This window comes from Adiantum capillus-veneris, chromosome 13 (genome assembly GCF_014529385.1).
Source record: "Adiantum capillus-veneris isolate H3 chromosome 13, ASM1452938v2, whole genome shotgun sequence".
Lineage (NCBI taxonomy): Eukaryota > Viridiplantae > Streptophyta > Polypodiopsida > Polypodiales > Pteridaceae > Adiantum > Adiantum capillus-veneris.
In genome coordinates this window covers 124823696-124842236 of record NC_140943.1, presented here as the reverse complement: position 1 = coordinate 124842236, position 18541 = coordinate 124823696, and the positions used below count along the sequence as shown (strand labels likewise).

At 44.0% G+C, this 18541-nt stretch overlaps 1 protein-coding gene across 1 annotated transcript in view; it reads right to left on the bottom strand.

Moving 5' to 3' along the window:
* The window catches only part of SAD1 (Small nuclear ribonucleoprotein family protein), a 47591-nt gene extending 32903 nt beyond the window's left edge, over positions 1-14688 (bottom strand). The window contains exons 1-3 of the mRNA XM_086527359.1: positions 14530-14688; positions 14326-14449; positions 13971-14043 (exon numbers count right to left, since the gene is read on the bottom strand). Of these exons, the coding sequence (XP_086383485.1) occupies positions 13971-14043; positions 14326-14449; positions 14530-14662 (330 nt within the window). The 5' untranslated portion in view covers positions 14663-14688. The remainder of the gene's footprint in view (positions 1-13970; positions 14044-14325; positions 14450-14529) is intronic.
* Between the last annotated feature and the right edge of the window lie 3853 nt (positions 14689-18541).

Here is an 18541-nt window from a genome sequence, read left to right as displayed (position 1 = left end):
CTGTTCCACGCTATGTGGGTAGGTTTTGGGACGTTCTCTTGAAAGTTACTCCATTCAAGAAGATTGAAGATTTGGAGAAGATGCGCAAGTTTGAAGCAGGATTGCATGAAGCCTTGCAAAAGGCTATGAAGCTTTACCTTCGAGGTAACTTGCAGATACTTATGGAATCAGCTCGCATAGCAATGGAATACATGGCAAGGGTACTCCCAGGAAGATGGAGCAAAGCACCTATCATGCAAAGCAAAAGGCTCTCCATGAGCAGCCTACCTCTACTTTTTCTTCTCAAAAGAAGAAAAGAACCGCCTCCGATGCAGAAGCAAAGCCAAATCAGCCCTAGAAAGGGAAATATCTCTCTCTTGCTGAATTGAGAACCTACATCAGCGAAGGAAGATGCAAGTGTGGACAAATTGGACATATGAAGGGTGATTGCCCTACTAAAACCGTGCAACCACCCTCTTCTAATGCAGTCCCAGATGTACAGGGGAATACAACCAAGGATGCAAAAGAAAGAGGTCTTCTCAAAGCATGGGGTAGTATCAACAACCAACTGGCTCTTATTTTATTTGATCCTAGCAGTACAGACAATTTCTTCTCTACAAAGCTAGCTGATGACCTGAATTTGCAGCCCAACCGTTTTGGAGTTTCTATTCAAGCACAATCTGCTTTCAAAGGACAGAACTCCAGCTCTACTCCAATCATAGGGAAGTTGAATTTAAAGGTCGACAACTACAAAGATCAAGAGTCTTTCTTATTAGCTTCACTTGAAGGGTGCGATGTCAGGTTGGGAATGCCTTGGCACTACAAGATGCATCCCATTCTTGACTATGTGTAGAAAACTTTATCCTTTGATCATAAAGGAAAGGAATATCTTGTACTTGCGGATGCCGGTGATTGACGTATCCCCATCGCTAATCACATTGCAATCAAGAAAGTAAGGAAAAAGTGTGTTTTAGCGTACTTGATTTTTGCAAGAGAGAGAGATGTGTCTACTTTACAACTTTCTTCCTCTTTCGAGCAAAAAAGACTTAAGTTATTAGAAAGTTTTGAAGATTGTTTTGCAGACGAACTTCCAAATGAACTCCCACCTTCTCGACCTGAGGATCATACAATTGATTTGATCTCAGGAAGTTCTCCTCCTAGTCAGCCCCCTTATCGAGTTAGTCTAATGCAGCAAGAGGAAATCCTCAAACAGGTCACGAACTTTTGAAGAAGGGCTTAATAAGGCCTAGTATTTCTCCATATTGTTCACCTGTCTTGCTAGTACAGAAAAAGGATGGCACATTCCGCATGTGCATAGACTATAGATCTCTAAACAAGAGCACAATCAAGAATCGATTTCCAATCCCTCCGATTGATGACATTCTTGATAAGTTACAAGGAGCAAGTGTCTTTAGTCGTATAGACTTGAAGAGCGGGTATTATCAAATCCGCATAGCTCCTGAGGATGTGCATAAGACTTCATTTAGAACAACCTTCGGGTTGTATGAATTCTTAGTGATGCCTTTTGGACTCACTAATGCACCAGCCACATTCAAGAGAATTATGAATAGAATCTTTCACTCATATAGAAGATTTACAGGAGTTTTCTTCGATGACGTCTTAATCTTCTCAGAGACGGAAGATGAACACTATAAGCATCTCGCATTAGTGTTTGAAGAATTATGCAAACACAAATTATTTGTGAATGCTAAGAAGAGTGAGTTCTTTCTAAAAGAAATCCACTATTTGGGCCATATAGTATCTCACAACCAGGTGAGAATGCATCCTGATAAGATCAAGCAGTTGTAGAATGGCCTACGCCAACTACAGTACATGATGTACGAAGTTTTCTCGGCCTCCGTTCCTATTATCGACGTTTCATTCGAGCCTTTTCCGCCATAGCAGGTCCCCTCCATGATCTGACAAAGAAGCGGATTCCATTGGGGGCTTGGACAAAAACAAGCTTTTGACAAGCTTAAGTATCTACTTAGTCATGGACTTGTTCTCGCCGTCCCTGATCTTCGCAAACCTTTTGAGGTATACTGCGATGCATCTGGAGATTGTGTAGGAGCAGTTTTGAACCAAGAGGGTCACGCCATAGCCTACGAAAGTCGGCGCCTTAAAGATGCAAAGTTGCATGCTTTCATATATGAGAAAGAGCTAATGGCAGTAATTCATGCTCTTTCCATATGGAAACATTATCTGTTAGGCAGAGAAAGTTATCGAAAAAGCAGATGAGATGGGCCAACTTTCTTTCAATGTTCCATTCTTGATTTTACACACTTCTGGAACAAAGAATGCAGTTGCAGATGCTCTCTCCAGGCATCCAAAGATCAATGCACTGACAACAATTTATCATGAGGAACTAGAATCTCTCAGTGAGATGTATCCTCAAGATCGAGACTTCGCTACAATTTGGGCAGATCTTCAAGCTGGTCACTCAAGGCCATCTTATTTCATTAGGGATAATACGCTATATCGTCAACAAGCAATATGCATAGCTCAGCCCTTACGACAGAAGGTGATGGATGAAGCACATAATTCTCCTTATGTCGGGCATCGGGGAATTGCTGCTACCACTAGCGTCCTCGAAAGACATTTCTTTTGGCCAACACTTCGAGCGGACATTTGAAAAATATGTACGCGAGTGTTTAGTCTGCTAAAAAGTGAATTATGACAGACATAAAGTTTATGGTAAGCTTCAACCAACCATCCTTGTCTCAAGCTCCGTCATCGTAAAACATGTGTAAATATGGCTCTAATTAGGATGGTCGAATTCAAAAGCTTAGCTTATAGTTTTTCACTAACATATGAGCCTATAATACATATAATATATATAGTTTCTTTGGTCTACCGTTCCGGCCCCGTTCCCGTTCCGGCCCCTCTCCTCCCTCCCGTTCCCGTCCCGTTCCGCACCCTACCGTTCCCGTTCCCCGTTCCCGTTTCGGGTAACTATGGTAGAACATACTCACAATAGGGGGGGTAGGAGCACTGCCAACACTGAGAAATGGGGGAGGAAGTTCTCATATCAAGCCAGCAGGAAGAGGGGGTGCTAGGAAGAGAGAGAGAGGGTGAGAGTGAGAGTGACAGTGAGAGAGCTAGTTTTGCATTGGTAAGTGGCACACTTACTTAATAACTTTAAAACCATTCAACTTTCACATTTAAAAGTCCCTAGGCTATTAATAATGTACAAATTAACTCACAACTGCACACACAGATGCTACTAATGAAATGTTAGCTGCTCCCCAGCACAATGCCGTACCGACACTGCTCTAGCATTACTGTTCGTACTTGTCCGGCCATTTGGTTTCGCGCAAATCATTTAAAATAATTTAATTGACTTATCCTAAGGTTGAAAAAATAATTCAGGCCTTAGGGTTACTATTGTTTTAAGGACCCCATTTCATTCCTGTGCTTGCACTAGCGCGCGTAATTTTCTGAGCCTGAAATCTGAGGTTACTATCTACCCCTTCATTGAAGACCGATTTCCCAATCACTAGGGCTTCAGGGTAATTTCTGCTAGGGTCTCCCTAAGGTGCTCTGGCCCAAACTTGGGCGCACCTGAGGCCCCAAAACTGCTAGATCTATTCTGATGTGCACACAATTAATTAGATAATTCTTTTCTCATAAATAAATTAATTATTTACAAAGTCTGACATAGTTACAAACGTGATCCTTAGGTGGCGACCTTTCAGGTCTTCCTATTCTTAGCAGTCGAAGTTTACCGATGGTGTGATTCTCTGAGTCTTCCATAAGGTTCATGTTTTACTATTCAGTTATTGAGGAAGCAACTTTACTCCAGGTTGTCAGATTTCTTTCTGGTGGTACTTATTCTCTTTTCCTAGGATTGAGCGAGAAGGGGGACTTTCTATCTTGGGGGAGCTCTCAGCTTTAGCTTTGGAGCTTTGGAGCTTTCAGCGACAGTATTTGTTCTGTTCTGGCGTGGGATTGAGTCAGTTGTTACCTTAGAGCGTATTTTTGAGGATACTTCTCTTTTAGAGGGGGCTTCCACGTTATTATCTTTAGACAACTTCTAGTGCTCCATTCAGCGAAGTACCATGCACGATGACTTCTAGTCTTTGGTTTCCTCACCCATTTCTTGCGGCTTTGGATGATGTGCTTTAGCCTACAGTGCACTTATTATATTGGCGGATGTTCTTCTTTAGTCATTTCGGTAATTGTTTTGTCTTTCGGATTTGTGGTGTAACGATTGCTCTTCCTAGTGCATCTGCGCAATTAGTTCCTATACCTTGTCTTCCAGATTGATCCCTGGAGACTACCATTCAGGACACTCCTACTTTTTTTGAGTAATGATATCGAACACTGCCAAAGAGCTCTAATACCAATGTAATGTACAACGGACGTGATTGATGGTGAATGCTTAGGATGAATACTCAGTGTGTATGCATCTGCGCATTAGTTCCTATGCCTCGTCTTCCATGGAGAGACCACCATTTAGGATACACCTACTCTTTTTGATTGATGATATCGAACACTGCCAAAGAGCTCTGATACCAATGTAATGTGCTGAGGAAGTGATTGATAGTGAATGCTTAGGATGAATACTCAGTGTGTACTCAAGGTTTCTTTTGCTGCATGAGAGGGTTCCTTTTACTTCATGTGAGAGATGTACAATAGACTAGAGAGAAAAGAGAAATTCTGTGATTGAAGGTTTTGTGAGTGATAGAGAGAGAAAGAAGACTAACACCGGATGGCGTCCCAAACCCTCCTCCAAGACCCCCCCCCCCCCCCTCTCTATTGCTAGAGAGGTATTTGCTTTAAATTGCACAAATGCTAATACATGGGTCTAGATGTTGAGATGCCGATGAGATCTTGCGGTAAGTGGTTGGTCTACAAGGCTAAGGGCTAAAAATGCAGAACGCTGGGCTGATTCTGCTGTTGAAGCGAGCGATGGGCTGATGGCTGAAAAATGGTGCTATGGGCTGAAATCTGCAACTTCTGTTGGCAATGGGCAGATGGCTGAAAAGCGCTGAAGGTGGTTGGTGGAGAGGAAACACTAGTGTTGCAAGGTAGTTGTACAGCAGGGTACTCACTTTGGTTGAAGAGGTCACCTATATAGGTCCTAAATGCTAGGTCAAGCAGCCTCATGGCTGGTGGACATCCCACGACTTCATAAATAATGAATGCCACATATCAATTGTTAGTATGTTAACACCTACTAATAAGAGGTGCTTCGTGTGCAGAGGCCTACCTAGGCTGGGTACTAGTACTAGACAATGGGAACACTCCCCAATGCCTACACCCTGCAAACAATAGTGGAGCTCATGTACAATCAGAGGGTATGCAACTACGCTAAAGTGCTTGCACGTGCACATCCTACGTACAGGCTCACGAGGGTGCCATCACACTTCCTAAGCCATCCTAAATCCTAGAAATAGGAGTTACAGCTTGTCCACATGCACGTAGGGTTAGATGTGCATATTGCATCACCCAACAAAAGGTATGCCCTTCAAGAAGTTTAGAGTCTAGACTATGACGAGTGCTTATGGGCATTCACACTCATACCATGTATACATGTCCATAGGCACATTGACCTTTAAGGGGGAGGTTGCTCAGTCTAAAGGCGAAGTGCTTGACTTCCTGTATCCAGCCGGCCACCCAACCACTAGACTAACCATTCGCTAATTCTTATTTACTTCCTTTTATCTAGTGCATAAAGGAGCTTCACTACAGCTATTGTGATATAGCAGAGCTCCACCCACAAGGCATGCTCTCTCTCTCTCTCTCTCTCTCTCTCTCTCTCTCTCTCTCTCTCTCTCTCTCTCTCTCTCTCTCTCTCTCTCTCTCTCTCGTTCAACTTTCCTCGTCAGATAGATCTTTAAGGTCTCTTGGGATAGTTTCCTACGACATAAAAACAATCTTCTTCTCGAGTGTGTGTGTGGGGGGGGTGTGCGCTAATTAAAAGAGGAAAATGGTATAACCTTTCTATCACCCAAGTGTGGTAGATTGGTTATGCCATTTCCCTCTTGAATAACAGGTCTTGAGTTCAACTTTCATCGTCGGATAGATCTTTAAGGTCTCTTGGGATAGTTTCCTATGACATAAAAACAATCTTCTTCTCGGGTGTGTGTGTGTGCGCTAATAAAAAGAGGAAAATGGTATAACCTTTCTATCACCCAAGTGTAGTAGATTGGTTATGCCATTTCCCTCTTAAATAACAGGTCTTGAGTTCAACTTTCCTCGTCGGATAGATCTTTAAGGTCTCTTGGGATAGTTTCCTACAATGTAAACACAATCTTCTTCTCGGGTGTGTGTGTGGGTGTGTGTGGGTGTGTAACAAACTTGGACACCCCAAGTCAAGATTCTATCGCGACACAACAGAGATTCACTTCAAAACAATCACAATTTCACAATTGAGTCGACACGGCCCCCAGCGTAGTTCCGTGCCTAGAGATATTGGCCCCAAAGACTGGCACCCCTTTCGGTATTTCTTTTTGTATTAATCTGTGTTCAAAGTACAAGAGAGTGGGTAGGTGCTCACTCTCAGATTCTGCGTCCAGATGCTCTGAGAAGTGAGGCCCTGCCCACTTACTTATTGATACAAGGGATGCCCAAAAGCAGAGCCCCAAAAGCATTCAACTTGAAAAGCTTTCAATTTAAAAGCAACTGGCCCAAAAGCTGCCATGAAAACAACCAACGTAATTTCAGGGGATTTGTACCCTATGCCGATCCCCTACCCTATGCCACGTCACCACGTTTGTAATTTGCGGAAAATCCGTACAGATGCCACGTGAGCCTGTCAACGCGTTTTACGTCGCTTTTTCCAGAATTTCCGTACTAGCTTGCCACGTGTCTCTGTCCAGGCAGTGTATGTGAGTGTGTGTGTGTCCAGGGTCTGCTGCCACGTCATCCCATTTGTGACATGCCCCCCTCTTGAAAGCATTGTAATCGCCCTCGATTACGTCTACAAAACAGACAGAGGCCATATACTGTCTTAGCAAACACTGATTGTTAGTATCGACGCACTAGGAACAACACATCTAGCACATGTACCAATCGACGGTCACATCACAGGACATTACTTGACATCCCAGCACATCACATGACAATCACATTTAAAATCGTTCCAAATCTCAGACCATGATTAATCGGCAATGTATTTAGCAATCGCATCTAGATCCAATCGCGACCTCACAGATGCCCGATTAACTAATCCATATTGTAATCATGTCTATAGAGATTTATGAGACCAAAATGCTACAATCATTTTATCTATCAATTCCTACACTTAAACAAGTCAAGTACAAATCAATCAGTATCATTTTCGAGAATTCCAGTTCGTAAAGTCATACAGCAAAATACTGTCAGCCCAGCAGTATCCTTGAAACCCAAAGGGACATCAGTGACTCTACATCAAAAATCGGGGCAATCTATTGACTCCCCTCTTGTGCAAAAATCGGAGTGACTCCCCTCTTGTGCAAACCCGCTGCACTAGATTCGCCCATGCTAAAATCGGGGTTCTATCGGAGTAGACTATGCTAAACCAAATGCTTCAAGGTAAAGGTTCACAATCTGAGGAGTATCTGCTAGGTCCTCCTCCTCCATCCATTTCGCATCCAATGCAAGATAGTTCTTGAATTTAACCAAGAACCTCCGAATCGCTTTACATTTAATCTTTCTATCTTTATGTGCCAGTATCTGTTCTGGAACCAGTATCTCCTCGCTTTCCTCCACTTCGGGTTGCGCATCTGGCTCCCCATCATCGGACACATCGCCTTTAAAAGGCTTCAAGAGACTCACATGAAAAGCATTGTGAATTCTCCAAGTATCGGGCAGCTTCAGTCTAAAGGAGACATCGTTTATATTTTCTTTTATCTCGAAAGGTCCATAGTATCTCATGCTAAGCTTTGGAAAAAGCCGCTCCTTTTCCTTTTTCTTTTGTGGGCGTGCCTTCTCAAAACGTAAGAGCACCCAATCGTCTTCCTTTAATTTCAAATCGCGACCGTGTCTACCTACTGCCTTCTAGTATCTTTCCTGCGATTTTTCTAAAGCCTCCCAGACCTTGGCAAAAGCAATGTCCAAGTCCCTCGTGTACTAGTCGGCTTCAAAAATCTTATCTTTCGTGCTTAGGAAGGGTGGAACCTTCGTAGCAGCTTCAATAATCTCAAATGGCGCCTTCCCCGTCGAAAAGTGGATCGTGTTATTGTAGGCAAATTCCACCAAAGGCAAAAACTTTTCCCATTGAGTCTTCTGATCAGAAATGTAAGACTTCAATAAATCCAGTGCGACTGAATTTGCAATCTCAGATTGCCCATCTGTCTGCGGGGTAGAAAGAAAACGAGAACTGCAACCGTGTGCTAATGTTATCCCAAATAGCCTTCCAAAACAAACTCATGAATTGGGGATCTTTGTCAAAGACTATTGTCTCAGGCATGCCATGTAATCTGAATATCTGGGCAATGAACGGTCTCGCTAAATGATCCGGCTTGACTGTTTTCTTCACTGGAATGAAATGAGCCTACTTGCTAAATCTATCAATAACAATCCAGATACCATCATGCCCACTCTGTGTCTTCGGGAATCAAAAATGAAATCCATAGTAATACTTTCCCAGGGGCGGGTGGGAATGGGTAAAGGCTGTAACAATCCCTGTGCTTTATGCCTGTCAAACTTGACCTTTTGGCATACCAAGCAACTGCGTACAAAATCGTCCACGTCCTTCTTGAGTCTCGGCCAGAAGAAGTATCGCTCCACACCTTTCAAGGTGGTATCAATGCCGCAGTGACCCGTAAATGGTGGACAATGGCATTCGGTTAGAACCTTTTCTCTCAACGGCTGTGTAACGCACCACATCGTTTTCTTCATCAAGTAGCCATCCAAAATGGAATATCCCGCTACTACCTCCCCATTCTGTATTCGTCCGAATACATCTGAAAAATCTGAAACTGTGGCGTACTTGTCGACCATGTCCTGAAAGCTTCTATGATGAATCGCGGAAATAGCCAAGACCAACGGTTTCGGAGACAACCAAGTTCTTTTGTCCCTGCACATGGACAATCTAGAAGTGAAATTGTGACAAGATGTTAGCCCACCGCATCTGCTTTTCCAATAGCTGCTTCTGTGACAAGAAGTAGCGTAAACTCTGATGATTAGTGAAGACCATAAAATCGGCTCCAAGTAGGTAATGTCGCCACTGAGTAAGAGCATGGATAACCGCCAAAAGCTCTTTCTCATAAATCTTTGTTGTCAATTTCGGCCTTGAAAACAATCGGCTCTCATAGGCAATGACATGGCCTTCTTGCATTAAGACCGCACCTAGACTACGACCACAAGTATCACAATATACTTCGAATGACTTTCGCAAATCCGGCAAAGTCAAAACTGGTCCCGTAGTCAATTTCTCTTTCAATGTCTGAAAGGCAGTCACCTCTGTGGGTCCCCACGAGAAAGAGACTCCTTTCTGTGTGAAGATATGCAAAGGGGAAGCAACCTCTGCAAACTTTCTAATGAACCGCCGGTAATAAGAACATAAGCCCAAGAAGCTTCTAACTTCATAGACATTCTTCAAATCGGGCCAATCACGTATAGTCTCAATCTTGGCCGGGTCCATCTGCACTCCTGCTGCTGAGACGATGTGTCCCAAAAAGTGTATCTCTTATTAGAAAAATTCACTCTTCTTGGCATTGATCACCAACTTGTGATCTCGCAATGCCTGAAAGACCTATAGCGGATGTTGTCTATGTTCAGCCTCATCCTTGGAGAAGACTATAATGTCATCAAAGAAAGTGCCAACAAAAGATTTGTACTCTCTGAAAATCCTGTCCATCATTCGGTTCAAAGTCGATGGAGCATTGGTAAGGCCAAAAGGCATCACCAAAAATTCATAACCGAAGCTCGTCCGAAAAGCTATCTTGTAGACATCTCCCGACGCAATTCGAATCTCATGATATCCGCTCTTCAAATCAATCCTGCTAAAACAAGAGGATCCCTATAGTTGGTCAAGAATATCATCGATCCTCGGAATCGGAAATCTGTTCTTGATGGTGATTTTATTGAGAGCTCTATAATCAATGCACATTCTCCAAGATCCGTCTTTCTTTAAAACCAACACCGGAGAGCAGTAAGGTGAAGTACTTGGCTAGATAAGACCCTTTTCCAAGAGGTCTTCCGCTTGGTTCATGATCTCTTCATTCTGGGCTCGGCGCACACGATAAGGTGGCCGGTTCGGTGGTGTGCTTCTAGGTATCAGATCAATAGTATGATTCTCAGGACGAGCTGGTGGCAACTCGCCTGGCAGGCCCTATGAAAAGCAATCGGCATGAGTCACAATTTCACACTTGGGTCGACACGGCCCGGCGTAGTTCCGTGCCTAGAGATATTGGCCCCAAAGACCGGCGCCCCTTTCGGTATTTCTTTTTGTATTAATCTGTGTTCAAAGTACAAGAGAGTGGGTAGGTACTCACTCTCAAACTCTGCGTCCAGATGCTCTGAGAAGTGAGACCCTGCCCACTTATTTAGTGATACAAGGGATACCCAAAAGCATTAAACTTAAAAGCTTCTCTTTCAAAAGCAACTGGCCCAAAACTGCCATAAAAAACAGATCCAGGAATTCCGTACGCTATGCCACGTCAGCAGCTCCGTATTTTGCGAAAAATCCGTACGGATGCCACGTCAACCTGTCAGCGCGTTTTGCGCCGCAAAATCCGGAAATGCTGTACAGTCTGCCACATGTATTGCCAGCCAATCCGTGTGTCCGGGTCTGCTCTCACATCATCCCATTTGTGACAGCAGGCCCTCAGAAAAGCAATAGGCATGAGTGTGGAGAAAATCTTGGCATTCTTTATCGAGTTCAGATATATTTGTCCACTCTTTCAAAAAGATCGAGTAAACAAACAGACTAGATTTCATTAATTTTGAAACGGCCGAAGCCGATACAAGAGGGACAGACTCGCCCTTTAATTTCACATCGAGTACAGTTTTTCGGCCCTTTTCATTAGTCAATGTTGCTTTCTTCGCCCGATAATAGACCATGGCGTTTGTCCTTATGGTACCAAGGGACTCCCAAGAGGACATCACAACCTTCCAAGGGCATTATGTAGAAGTCCTCGTGCCCCAAATACCCCTGACAAGGCAACCAAAGTATGCCAATGACAAGTGTAATGGCCACGTCCCGTCCGGGTGCCGCTAGAACTGCCTCTGCTTGTAGTCCCATCCGATCGGGTGTAATCTCGAGCCGAGCCGCCAATTCAGGTGAAATGAAGTTGGCCTTGGTTCCTCCATCAAAGAAAATCAGGGCTTCTTGATCTTTTACTTTGCCCCAAGCTCGTCAAAGTTCTGTACTTTCATCAATCGTGCTTGGGTCAGTACCCATGCAATCCGGAACCAGTCCTACTTTCATCTTGCCTTTTCGTCCACGTTCCTCAGCTGCTCTCGAACTCTCTCGCCTATCTTCATTCTGTTCTTGTTGGGCCTTTTTAGAACACTTCACGGAGACATGCCCATGTTCCCCGCATCCAAAACACTTCCCCTCTTTGATGTAGTTGGCCCTCTCTCGAAGAGTGAACCGGGGTCGTGAATCCTTGTCTTTCTTTTCTTGGGGACTCTTTTTCTTTCTACTTTCATTATTAGAAGTCTGTTGGGTTCTCTAAGTCAAGATCTCATCAGTGGGGTAAGTCAGATTGCCCGAATGTATGGTAAAACCCCGTTTCACATGAAGTAGTCTCGGATCTCTGTAGGAAGTCCGCAGCAAAACCGCTCAATCTGTTCTTTAAACGAGACCTTCTTAAACAAAGAAGCTGGTAGAAAAGAGCTCCAAAATCTCTCGCAATAAGCGTCCAAAGAATCTCCCTTGGTCATCCGAAGATAATTCCAAGCAGTTCGTATATCTCGTTCGTACTCCCAAGTCAGTCAAGAAGAAATAAAAAGCCTTCTGAATTTCAACCATTTAACCGGAGCTTCCTTTCTCGTAGAAGGATGGACCACCATGTTCGAGCACTTCCCTTGAAGAAAGAGGTAGCCCTCCGAATCTTGGAGTGCTCTGAGTAATGCCCTCCAGAGAAAGCTATGTCAAATTGTGTATGAAGGCCAAAGCCCTTGGAGCATCTCGAAATCCAGAAAAAGAGTCAAACTTAATTGACTATCTACCTTCTTTCAATTCTCTTACTTTCTTGCTTTTATCTTCGAGGAAGTCCTATTGGTTGGCTTTATAAGAATGCTTCTTCTTTGCATAAAACATGTGACGTCGGAGTTCGAACTATCTGAGGATGAGTCCTTTGTAGAACTGTCAGAAACTAGGCGTAATTTAGGCTTCTTTGCCTTTCTCTTGCCCTTTCTGAAGCTTTGCTTTTCGCTTTTTTCCTTTTCTATCTTCTTCGCTCGAGTCAGAAGAGCTATACGAACTATCAAAAGAAGAAGAAGAAGAAGAACTAGGTAGTCCTTCAATTCGTACATGGTTCTTCTGCTTTCTTCTGCTTTCTTGCTGATGCGAAAGTCGATTGACGACCCAAATAACCCGGGAAATTAGTTCCTTTCTTCTGCTTTTGTCGTGCTTTTTGGCTTTGTTGTTTGCGTCCAAAAGCCGGCTGATCTGTGTCTGAACCACCTCTTCTAATTCTTGTTCTGTAAACATCCTCGGAGATGGAGGTTTCTTGAGTGCCGGTTTGATGGGTGGCTCTATGGCCTTCTGCCACTGGGTGTGCACTTCTTCGAAGAATTGCTGAATCAAAAAATTTGCAGATTTTGGATTCTTCACAATGTTAATCATCATCTTTGTTGCGTCGTCAACCAATTGTCAACGTTCCATCTCTTCAATCTCAGCCTGAGTAGGCCGAGGTGGGCCGTACTCTTCTGATCGCTCATGAGAATCTTCTCCGTGATCTCCTCCCGCAGATGCAGAAGCAGTCGACTGATTTCTGTCGGAATCCGTAAGTGTCGCGAGAAAAGGATTGGATTTCCCAGTAGAAGAGAAATCGGCCGTGCTCTGATACCATTGTAACAAACTTGGACACCCCAAGTCAAGATTCTACCGCGACACAACAGAGATTCACTTCAAAACAGTCACAATTTCACAATTGAGTTGACACGGCCCGGCGTAGTTCCGTGCTTAGAGATATTGGCCCCAAAGACTGGCGCCCCTTTCGATATTTCTTTTTGTATTAATCTGTGTTCAAAGTACAAGAGAGTGGGTAGATGCTCACTCTCAGACTCTGTGTCCACATGCTCCGAGAAGTGAGGCCCTGCCCACTTATTTATTGATACAAGGGATGCCCAAAAGCAAAGCCCCAAAAGCATTCAACTTGAAAAGATTTCAATCTAAAAGCAATTGGCACAAAAGATGCCATAAAAACAGCCAGCGTAATTTCAGGTGATCCATACGCTATGCCGCGTCAGCACCTCCGTAATTTGCGAAAAATCCGTACGGATGCCACGTCGGCCTGTTAGCGCGTTTTGCGTCGCTTTTTCCGGAATTTCCATACCAGCCTGCCACGTGTCTCTGTCCGGGCAGTGTGTGTCCAGGGTCTGCTGCCACGTCATCCCATTTGTGACGGTGTGCGCTAATAAAAAGAGGAAAATGGTATAACCTTTCTATCACCCAAGTGTGATAGATTGGTTATGCCATTTCCCTCGGTCTTGAGTTCAACTTTCCTCGTCGGATAGATCTTTAAGGTCTCTTGGGATAGATTCCTACGACGTAAAAACAATCTTCTTCTTCTTCTTCTTCTTCTTCTCTCTCTCTCTCTCTCTCTCTCTCTCTCTCTCTCTCTCTCTCTCTCTCACATGCCTTGCACGTCAACACCACAACTCGGAAAGTAATGATATATGAACTGCTTCCAAGGCTCATTCCTGGGAAAACCCCAAGACATGTGCTTGGAGAGCAATGCATTGAACTTCGGGTCAATGAGACCCAAGCTCTCTCTCTCTCTCTCTCTCTCTCTCTCTCTCTCTCTCTCTCTCTCTCTCTCTCTCTCTCTCTCTCTCTCTCTCTCTCTCACACACACACACACACACACACAAGAAAGGAGGAAGCTTACAATAGCAATGTTGTTTCCATTGAGTAGAATCTGGTCCAGCTTAGTAATTCTCCGCCCTTCAGGAGTAATTTCACTACAGAAAAGAGGATGCAAATTTATACAAAAACAACTTCAACAGGCACAATCCTGATACTTGAAGAGCTCAAATTCCATGCAAAATCCAAACAATATTGCTGCAAAAAATTGGCACCAATCAACACGGTCATAATAAAGGATGTGACACTTCTTTGACAAGAAGGGTTTCAATAGAAAACAGAATTAGTTTTCTTTTAGAACACACAGCACTAATTTCATCAATTTCTTTGAACGCTGAAACTATGACATGGCAATATGCTACGGGTTAGCTCGCACTTACATTTCCGTGACATCTTCCAGCACCATGTTGACATACACATCAAAACCACGCAGAGTGCCCACCAGCTCCTTGTCGCCCTTCATAATGACCCATATTTTTGAACCAATGCAACGATCAATCAGCTCTGCAAAAACCACAGGAAGACAACAAAGTTTCTACCGAGCAGGGTACCTTTCTTGAAACAGCCAGCGAGCAAAGCCAAACCTGAGGGTAAGAGATGCGAAGGATTTTGCGACATGGTAAAACCTTTTCTACGAAAACAGCCAAAATCAACGACAGTCAAGGTGCGCACACGAATTATGTCTGGGACGGTCGAGAGGGAAACAGATACAAGCATAGAAAATGGACTTTTTTTTTTTTTTTTGGCCAAACTCACAATACTTTAGTGAATTGTATTAAGCACAGCACAAAATCACAAACCAACCTCAAGCTCAGACCGAGCCTTGAGGTTACAAGATGGATGGCTAACGCCTCTCATTGAGGCATATCATCATCGGCCTAAAAGGGTAGGTGAGCCATATATCTAGGTTTTAATCATCGCATGGGTGGCCCTAGACTAGTCTTCCGAGTCTTGCTTGCATCCTAGCATATAGATCACCACTTTGCTTTCTTGTATAATCTCTGAGAAGCTTGCCACGTCAAAATCTCCTTCAAACACACAGCGGTTCCTCGCGGTTCCTCGCTTGCCATATATGATGAAAGAAGAAGTACCTGATAGTTTGAGTGCAGATGAGCAAAGCAGGGCTTCCCAACTTCTTGCCACCAAGGAACAGATCATTCTTGAAGAATCTGATCTGCCATGTCTGTTGGATCCACTTGCAGATTTTTCATGCCATGTCATCTGATCGCCTGACATTCCATGAATAGGTGGGCGAGGTCCTCACTAGCTATCCTGCACCCCAAGCATCGATCCAACCCAATGCCTCTTTCCTAGATCTTTACGCTCGTCGGTAGGGGACCCCACATCACCTTCCATAAAAAAATATTCATAAACCGAGGCCACTTTGATTTCCAAATGTTCTCCATGACTTTCTCCATCGTTCTTTCGGCCATTGTCTCTTCCATATTCTGTTGAGGGGGCTAGACCAATCACTCTCGTGTATGATTGCATGATATATGCCTTTAAATTGGGTTTCCATAGCTGACTACTTTTGGGCCATCTCCAGGCATTCCACTCAAACTTGGATTCACAGATTGGCATTACAGCCTTGTCAAGCTCTTTTATCACTTTGTTGACTAACAATATCTCATAGTTGTTTAGTTGATAATGGGTTGCCATAAGGTCAATGGTTTTCCAGCTCTTACCGTTACTATCCCAAAAATAAGCTAACCAATTCAGACCCTTATTATTCACTTTCTTGGCCGTTTCTATTAAAAAGGGGCTTTGAGGTGGTCCTACTAGTTCAGAGAGCCGGGGGGACCAGTGCAATATGGAGTTTTTGAAGTACATGGTTTCTTCCCCCCACTCCAAAACCCCAGCTGAACTTTTATACTTCCTTACTAGTTCCCTTGAGATGCCTCCCAGACTTAAATTAGACCACGTCGAGGCTAAGATTTTGTCGTGTAACTCAACTCCTTTCAACTTACCACCTTTTGAGCCAAGTTTAGCTGCATCTAACATATCTTTGATCATGATGGCCCAAGTCTGGTCATGCCAATGAGACCACAAATTTGGCGCATCGGGCCTCAGCATGAGCAGCTGGGTTAAGAACAAACATAAGAAATGTTAAAGAAGAACAAAGAAGAAGAAGAATATTGTCAAGGGGAGTTGGCTTGGTGTATGGTGTCATAAGATTAGCTGATGCATCAGATTGTCACATCAAAGTAGGCAAGAAGCAGTCATGTCAAGGTGGCACACATATATTGGTTAAGCAAAAAGGGGAATTTTGGGCTCAAGCGCTTGTCAGGTGGGCGGGCAAGACCCCTCAACCAAGTATTGGGACTCCATGGCCAGCTAGAAAAGGGGACCTAGAAAGATAGTTGACGGATATTGATCTCTACGTAAAGCACCAAGGCAATACCACTCGGGCACCTCAGGTTTGCTACATCAGAGCGACGAGTCTTTGTTGTGAATTATATATGATAGGTTCATAGCCACTCCGTAAAAGTAAGTAGGGCAGGTGCCCCAATGTGATAGGGGCCTTAGATGGCATGCCCAAAAGAAAGCAGAGTCATGTTTATTGAACAAAAAATGACATTTTGAACTAGATTCTAGGGAGGTGCGTGCGTGCGTGCATGCGTGTGTGTGTGTGTGTGTGTGTGTGTGTGTGTGAGACAGAGAGAGAGAGAGAGAGAGAGAGAGAGAGAGAGAGAGAGAGAGAGAGAGAGAGAAATGGTCTTGATTTTTTCAATCTCAAGATTCAACATTAATTAGAAATGCACAGGAAGTGTTATAGAATGAGACCAAAAGAGGGGGGCGGGGGGGGGGAGAGAGAGAGAGAGAGAGAGAGAGAGAGAGAGAGAGAGAGAGAGAGAGAGAGAGAGAGAGAGAATGTCATTCTAAGAATTTTTGGTGGTCAAAGAATTCTATTTTAGTGAGGAGCCATGATGTTAACATTCAGAAAGGTCAAAGCTTTGAAAAAAGAGCAGACATCTGATGAGAGATACTAATATTAAAGGTTTCTTTTTTAAACACGTTTTTAATGTGACAAATTGGGGACGAATTGAGCTTCCAATGTTGAAAGCGGGTTTGTTGAAAATTGGTAAAGTACATGTTAAGAGTACTTATGTTGGTTTCCAAAACTATTGATTACGTGATATAACTGTGTACATGAGAATGTCCACTTTATCCATGGGAAAAAAACAATTGAGGTAGATTCGAGAAGACTAGACAAATACTATCAAACATCAGAGTGCAAAAATGTTTTCATAGAGCTATTGTTTTGATGCAAAAGAAAATAAGCTTTTGGGTTTAATGATCAACGTGTTGTAATGAGAAGCATGCCCATTTGTCTTTACCTATGTGTATAACAAGAAGTTTGAGCAATACTAAGGTATTAGGGCATGGCTAAGTCTGTCAAGACACCGGCAAGGTCAGACTAGACAAGGCTAGGCAGTGTGGAAAGGGAATCCAACTAGGGCAAAGGGCCAGGGGCTATGCTATATAGTGGGTGGTTGGGTGGTGGACTCCTAGGTTCTAGTTCCCCTTGTCTAACATTGGTATCAAGAGCTTGGTTCTTTTTTGGGAAAGGCACAGTCGTGGAGGAGGGGAGCCACACAACCTTGCATGAGCAAGTTGCATGTCGGGTCACCAAGTCGCGGAACACCTCTCCTGTGAGGAGGACGATAAGGCAAGCAATCCGTGGGCAACCCCCCTTGCAAGGAGGAGCCACCGAGGCGGACCTGCATCAATAGCACCACTCGCGGGCTCTACGGCTGCGCGTCGGGCGGGGGAGCACTTTACGACACTGGGCCGAAGCCCCTAGCTCACCACAGTGGCGGCCATGGTGTATTCACTTGCTCGCGCGCTACTCTGAGCGGCCATAGCCACTGTGTAAGGCTTATTTCCCACTACACGGACGCCCAACCCCCTTGGGGGTTAGTGGCCATACCCAATTTTCAACACTAAGGGGCGGTACCCACGGTGGGGTACCCCGCCCCCTTCCTCGTGTGCGGATTCGGCAAGGCCCGGAGAGGTGCAGCATAGCATCGACGTGGCCGGCACAAACTTTGAGCCAAATTCTCTGCGCATTACCGACAGAAACTCAGAGATTTAAGAAAACCATTCCGACGGGAGTTCAAAGTACAATTAATTTGCAAAATCAATTAACGATTGCAAGTCTAATTGATTCGGCTACCAAGGACTTGTGGAATTCCCTATATGGTGGACAATTCGAATCGATTTCCACTAGGATACTATCGATTTTGACGGAATTAGCAAGGCTAATTACACTTTGCGAGTGCTCTCAATCTCAGGTGTTTTTTCCGACTACTCCTTGCACCGCACTGTGTCGCCATGGATTCGGATATCAATATGACATTCGATTTTGAGCAAAGTACGCCTGATCCAGCCAATGATGGCCCGCGGCCGGATCCTCTCAAGGAGAGTACTCGCGATGCTACGGCAGGTGATGACACTTACAAATTGCTCGATATTCAAGAATTTCGTGCACTTCAAACACGCATGATAGTCATGGATGAAAATTTTAAAGCTTTAAATGCAAATGTTACTAAACTATCCACATTAGTAATTCAATTAATGCAACAGCAGTCCAAG